This window comes from Elaeis guineensis, chromosome 1, assembly GCF_000442705.2.
Source record: "Elaeis guineensis isolate ETL-2024a chromosome 1, EG11, whole genome shotgun sequence".
Lineage (NCBI taxonomy): Eukaryota > Viridiplantae > Streptophyta > Magnoliopsida > Arecales > Arecaceae > Elaeis > Elaeis guineensis.
The window spans coordinates 158,493,654-158,500,688 of NC_025993.2; the positions used below are offsets into that span (position 1 = coordinate 158,493,654).

Below are 7,035 nucleotides of genomic sequence, written 5' to 3' on the forward strand. Positions count from 1 at the left end.
CGCTACGGGGATCGGAAGACGTCGCATGTGTTATGTTTCAAATTCGAGATATAACATAATTATATTATAAAAAAATAATTCGAAATATAATATGATCATATTATTAAAAAATAGAATTCATGATAACAAGAAGTTAATTCATTATAATTATCTAAAATTTATTAAATAAAAAAATTTAATTCTTTTATTCATCAGATAATTAAACCAATATTGCTTCAGCGCATCTAAATCCGCAAGTAAATATAAATTTATATCTCAAAATTTATAATTATTTACTATAAATTCGTGATCATCGTATAAGTAAACTTTATCTACAAAATTTTCAAGCTTGCATCGCAGATCTCTAAAGTCTGGATATCCTTTATCGGTCCTAGCCCTATTTCTCTGTATAAGAAAAGAAAAATAAAAAGAATATGAGCTACACTAGCCCAGTAAGTAGAACTTGCGCTTTCTTATCGGATCAAACATAAGTTTTTCATGATAATGAAATATTTAGAAAATAACAGATAATACAAAATAAAGTATTTCATAGAGCATATAATAAAACAAGTCATAAACCAATCATGCATGCATAAAATCATGTATATTTTACAATCATGAATCATAAATCATTCTTGTCATGTATTCATATCAAGTTTTGAAATATTGCTCTCAGATATTCGTGCTAAGGTCACTATTATACCCGTGATAGTACCATATTTCTTAATCGACAGAGTTCTTGTTTCGTGTGCCAACTTTATACTCATTGGCGGAGTCATGTTTCATGTGGATATTAGCTTCGGATGTCGACCTTTTCGAAGAAATTCGTTGATAACTATCTGAGAGCCATTGAAATCCTTATATATTTTTTTTAAAACATACGTATACATTGATGAAAAAATCAATGAAATTCATGCTTCATAATCATGCTGTTTTCATAAGATATATTCATGAAATCAATGCTCATAATAAAATGTGATTTTTAACTTCACATATGCTGATCCTTAATTTATAAAAAATATAATTTCATCAATAACAATTCTTTACATAGAAACATGATTATTTAAAAATAAATAAGGAGCATAAGATCTACTTACCTCAATCGTCCTAGATCTTTAATCTTCCTTAAATGAATCAGATAACCTTATTTAAAATATTAAATCAGAATCAATTTTCATTCCATATATTTAAAAAATTAAATAATAATAGAAAGTGATTGACTGAATGACCAGTCAGATAATCCTCCCAGGCACTAAATCAATTCAGGATCATAGGTCCCTAGAAGGAGAAAAGATAGCCTGATATGGGATCCATAGGTCTTCTTAGAGAGAGAAAAGAGGAGAGAGAAAATTTTAGAGAGAGAAAATGGAGTGAGAATAGAAGAAAAGAGGGAAGAAGAGGGGAGAGAGAGGAGAGAGAGAATCTTCTCTCTCTCTCTCTCTTTTTCTTTTTCTTTTTCTTTTCTTTTCTTCTTCTTTTTTTTCTTTTCTTCATTCCCTTCCTGGCCGAACGAAGGAGGGATCGAGGGGAGAGGCTCGGTGGCTCGGGCTCTGACGAAGGGTGGTGGCACGATCGGAGGTCCGACAACAGGTGAAGGTGGCGGTGGAGCCAAGGATGGCCGACGATGAGGTTCGGTCAACAGAGATCCGAAAATAATGAAAAATAGGAGATTTTTTTTCTGACAAAATCCGACGACTCCGATCACCGGCGATCATGCACATTGGCACGGAAAGGAAAGGAAAGAAGAGAGGGAGAAAAATCGGGGCTTACCTCGAGCTCCGGTGAGAAATTGAGGCGAGCACGGTGATGGCTTCCGCGAGCAAATTCCGGCAATCCTCACCGTTTCGCTCCGAGTTCCTTGGTGGGAAGAAGGGAGAAGGGGTCTCCCCCTTAAATAAAGTCGGAGGAAGGAGTTTGACTCCTCCCCGGCAAGGTTTCCGACCCCATTTAGGAGTCGGTCGGAGGAAGAAGAAGACTCCCTGAGGGAATCTTCTTCAATTTCTCTTTTTTTTTTTCGTTGGGCTTCTGAGATTTTGGGTCTGGTCTAAGACCCAAATAGGCCGGATATTACATTCTCCCCCTTTCAAATAATTTCGTCCTCGAAATTAAGTTATGTTGTTTGAGATATTTAGGGTTCTTCTTGGCATTATTTACAATAAAATAATCTACTGGCAAAAATTATCAGACTATGATCATATTAGATTAAGATCTATAGTATTCTTTCATTATCAATAAAATCTTTCTTTATTTACAACTAGGGGGTGTTTGGTTCGTAACCGGAATTAGAATCAGAATGAGAATGAAAATCGAAATGGCTTGGAATCGGAATAACCAAATCCCCCGAAGTATTTGGTTCGTGATCGAAATTAAAATCGAAATCGAAATTGGAATGAAAAATTGAATCCATAGAGGAGAGTAGGGATTGAGTTCTATATAGATTAACCCATTTCCATTCCATCCTGGAATCGAAATCGGAATGGGACTCCTCTCAACCAAATGGTTGGAATGGGAGTCACCCATTCCGATTCCGATTCTAAACCCCCACTCCCCCCAACCAAACACCCTCCTAATGTATTCTATAATATCTTTTGATTTAAAGGATTAATATTTCTAATCAATTCAGACTACTATGCTTTTGCTGCGCACTTTGATCTCAACTTACCAAATTATCTAAGTCTATCAAAAATAAAAATATCTTTATACGTTAAATCAATCAAAGATAGTTCTAACTTTCAAATTTCATATAAAACTTTTTCTTGTCATTACTATCTCTTAGGCATAGCATATCAAAATTAAATCTTCATCCACCTTCTATGTTTGAACTTATTACATAAGCTTCACCACTCTTCAAGAATCTAATATACTTAGAATTAATTTGAGTTAACCTTCGATTTACCTTACAATCATTTAGACAATTTCCAAACCAATCTTTCTTTGTAAAAAAATTAACATCAAAATCAGCAAAATTATTATGTCCTTTATCCATATAAGTTTAGCATTCCAATATCATCGAATATACCCAACATAACATATCAATACCTTCCACTTTATTCTAGGATCAATACTTCTCGTACTTAGGTCAACCCTACTAATTGAAATCTAAGATATAACTCATTGATTCTATTATAGACATCATATACCACTTATGCATAAATTTCATCATAATATCTATTGATTCAAAATCAAATTATTGAATCATTTCTTTTATATCTATCATGTTCCTCGTGATCTTAGCCTCAAGTTTAAATATCACTGAAGTCACAATCCCGAATAATGATAATCTTAAGCTCAAATACCATTTAAGTCATATTTTCTAGTGATCATAACCTAAACTTTATATCATTCTATCACGTCCTTAATGATCATAATCTTAGGCTCTGATATTATCCATCATACTCCACTCTGTCATATCCTATTGATCATACATAAAGTTTTGATATTACTTCATAATCTTAGTGATCTTAAACCTAAGCTCTGATATTATTCTATTATATTCTAATCACTTATATCATAATCCCCAATGATCATAACTTAAGCTCTGATACCATTCTGTCACGCCTCAAATCTGGGACATAACACGGCCATGCTATCGAGGGATGAAGCCCACGATAACACGAAGTCAATCCATCATAATCATCTAAAATCCATCAAATAAAAAAATTTAATTCTTTTATTCATTAGATAATTAAACTAATATTGATTCAGAGCATCTAAATCTGAAAGTAAATACAAATTCATATATCAAAATTCATAATTATTTACTATAAGTTCATGATCATCATATAATTAAACTTCATCTACAAAATTTTCAAGCTTGCATCATAGATCTCCAAAGTCTGGATATCCTTCATTGGTCCTAACCCTATTTTTTTATATAAGAAAAAAATAAAAAGAATATAAGCTACACTAGCTTAGTAAGTAGACTTACGCTTTCTTATTGGATCAAGTATAAATTTTTTCTGATAATACAATATTTAAAAAATAATAGATAATACAAAATAAAGCATTTCATAGAGTATATAATAAAACAAGTCATAAACCAATCATGCATGCATAAAATCATGTATATTTCACAATCATGAATCATAAATCATTCTTATCATGTATTCATGTCAAGTTTTGAAACATTGCTCCCAGATATTTGTGCTAAGATTACTATTATACCTATGATAGGGCCATGTTTCTTAATCGACAGAGTTCTTATTTCGTGTGCCAACTTTATATCCGTTGGCGGGATCATGTTTCATGTGGATTCTAGTTCCGGATATCGACCTTTCTGAAGGAATTCGTTCATAGCTATCTGAGAGCCTTTGATATTCTTATATCTTTTTCTTAAAACATACGTATACATAGATGAAAAAATAATAAAATTAATGCTTCATAATCATACTGTTTTCATAAGATATATTCATGAAATCAATGCTCATAATAAAATGTGATTTTTGACTTCACATATGCTGATCCTTAATTTATGAAAAAATATGATTTTATCAATAACAATTCTTTGCATAGAAACATGATCATTTAAAAATAAATAAGAAGCATAAGATCTACTTATCTCAATCGTCCTAGATCTTTAGTCTTCCTTAAATGAATCAGATAACCCTATTTAAAATATTAAATCAGGATCAATTTTTATTCCATATATTCAAAAAAATTAAATAATAATAGAAAGTGATTGATTGAATGACTAGTCAGATAATCCCCCCAGACACTAAATTGATTCTAGGTCATCGGTCCTTAGAAGGAGAAAAGATGGCCTGATATGGGATCCATAGATCTTCTTAGAGAGAAAAAAGAGGAGAGAGAAAATTTTAGAGAGAGAAAATAGAGAGAGAAAGTGGAGTGAGAAGAGAGGAAAAGAGGGAGGAAAAGGGGAGAGAGAGGAGAGTCTTCTTCAATTTTTTTTTTTTTTTTTTTCCGTTGGGCTTCTGAGATTTTGGGTCTGGTTCAAGGCCCAAATGGGCCGGGTATTACAGCATGGGTTGCTCGTTTGTCTAAAATAATTGAGGAGAGTTGAGAAGAAATCTATCAACGTGTAGTCGCCCTTGCTATACTATACTGGATGGTGGACTTCCACGTTGAAAGACTCGTTTTTAACCACAATGTGGTGGATTAGCTGCTGCTGGATTTTGATCTTGTACTCACCAATACTCCACTTGAAAAAAAAAAAAAAAAAAAGAAGAAAGAATCAGGGTGCTTTGAAAGGGGCTGCGTCGGCAACGAGATTATAGGTGGAAAGGAACTCTAAGAAAGTCATTGCCATGTTTCCATGTGATAAGCAAAGTAATTGCCATGATGAGAGGAACTAAAGGGGACTGAGTTTGGGGGTGTCGATGTCCAGAATTTCCTGCAAACCATTTGATTATCTGTAAACTATGCAGCCAAAGTAGTTGATTGGGCAGTTGCATCTTCGAGAGTTCTGATTTATGGGTTCATAATCTCATGGATTTCAGAGAAAAGTATCTTAGTGAGCCTACTCTTGACTTTCAAACGGTTCACATTTGTTGAAAGATGGCATTTTCTGATTAATCTTGATTAGTCACTTCTGGATATACATTTTTGTTGTCTAATTACAACACTGCACTTTTAGCACGCTTATTTTTTGTTCATATTTATAATATGTATATAGTATTTGTGTTTAAATACCCTTTCCAAATTTCTGAATTCTTTCGCCTCATCTATACAGTTTGAGGAAGCATCAAGAAATATTGCAGTTGGGAAGAACCACTGTAGAACGTGTTTGGCAATTTGATGCACTGTATGACACTTTTTTTTTTTTTGGTATGACACTGTATTACACTATTCATTGATGTATGGTTCACATCATTTCGCTTTACAAGTAACAACAAGAAAAACAAAGTAATCAGTGCTTGTCTGCTATAAACAAAATTAATGAAACAAAGAACATATATGGCATCCCTTTGTTCTGCGTCACTGTTAAGCTAAGGAGCACTCTGGAGGTAAGCCCTGAGGAAATTGCTTTCCATCGGTGCAATAGTTGCAGATCATGTAGTTCTGCAGCACCCATCTTGTCGTCTCTTGGCTTGCCCAGTCCAAGTCTTCTTTCAACCAGGCACTGTTAATGGAAACAGAAGTAGATTTCATCAAGCCACAGCTAGAGGCACCGATGGACCAAATACAGGAGAAATTATTAGATCGACTATGTCCACCATGGATATAGGTTGAAATGAATCCACCTGCGGTGATTTCATCCTAGGTCCATAGTGGACCTGGTCCGCCTAATAATGGGGGCCAAACACAGGTATTAGCACTGAAATTTCTAGACGAGGGAGCCTGTCGGTTTTAACTAGCCTACATTCATCTGGTAGCCCAGTCCTCAGCATCCCAGAGGCTGTTGTAGACCCTCATTGGCTGGCTTCTGGGAAATGGAATGCCACATGATTCTTGGTTCTTGAAGTCCCTCTTTTTTCCTTTTTTTGGGAGAAAGAGGAGCTGCAGCTTAATTATAGAGAAAAGTATTAGTGAGTTTGTAGATTGCACTATATAACACAAGTGAGCGAAAGATTATACCCTAGAAATAGAAACATTACCCCACCGAGAACAAATAAGAAGTGTCTGTGTAGCTTGAACCATCTAGGCTCTTGAAGTCCCTGATTGGTCGGCCATCAACTGAGAAAATGAAAAAAGAAGAAGGCATGATTAACTTTCAATGTCATGCAAAGAAGACATTTGCCATCAATGTGATAGAAAGTTTTAGTTAGGTGGCCTTGCATGATGTTTTGTGGATTCCAGATGATGGAGTAGGTATGAAAGACGTTGGTTAGATCAAACGTGAGGTAGCACTGCTGCTTCGTGTTCCTTTTCCCTTGTCTAAACTCATTGGTATGGAGGATGTAAGGGTCCCCACTAAGGTACCCGAGGAACTCAAAGTCAGATCTTGTCACGGTTAGGCCTCGTGATGATAGCTACAAGCATTACATGAATCGGATACTAAAGTCTTAGTTACAACGCAACATGACCAAAACAATAGACAGAGGAATGGATGCTAAGATGTTAACTTACATTGTTGGGTTTATGGTTTTTATTATCCAT

At 34.6% G+C, this 7,035-nt stretch overlaps 1 protein-coding gene across 1 annotated transcript; it reads right to left on the minus strand.

The window, feature by feature from the left end:
* Positions 1-5,866: 5,866 nt before the first annotated feature.
* On the minus strand, positions 5,867-7,035 carry LOC105039407 (probable xyloglucan endotransglucosylase/hydrolase protein 23). The gene is made up of 5 exons (XM_010915543.2): positions 7,006-7,035; positions 6,719-6,908; positions 6,597-6,624; positions 6,305-6,406; positions 5,867-6,181 (listed from the first exon to the last, which is right to left on the minus strand). The coding sequence occupies exons 1-5, from the start codon at positions 7,033-7,035 to the stop codon at positions 5,920-5,922; spliced, it is 612 nt and encodes a 203-aa protein (XP_010913845.1). The 3' UTR covers positions 5,867-5,919.

Bases quoted from the DNA above. Each gene is read 5' to 3' on its own strand.
- LOC105039407 (XM_010915543.2), bottom strand. From the start codon at position 7,035: ATGGATAATAAAAACCATAAACCCAACAAT. The intron at 6,625-6,718 runs TCATGCAAGGCC...CTTCTTCTTTTT, and splicing joins CATCTGGAATCCACAAAACA to TCATTTTCTCAGTTGATGGC. The intron at 6,182-6,304 runs ATGAATGTAGGC...TGAAATCACCGC, and splicing joins GCTGAGGACTGGGCTACCAG to AGGTGGATTCATTTCAACCT.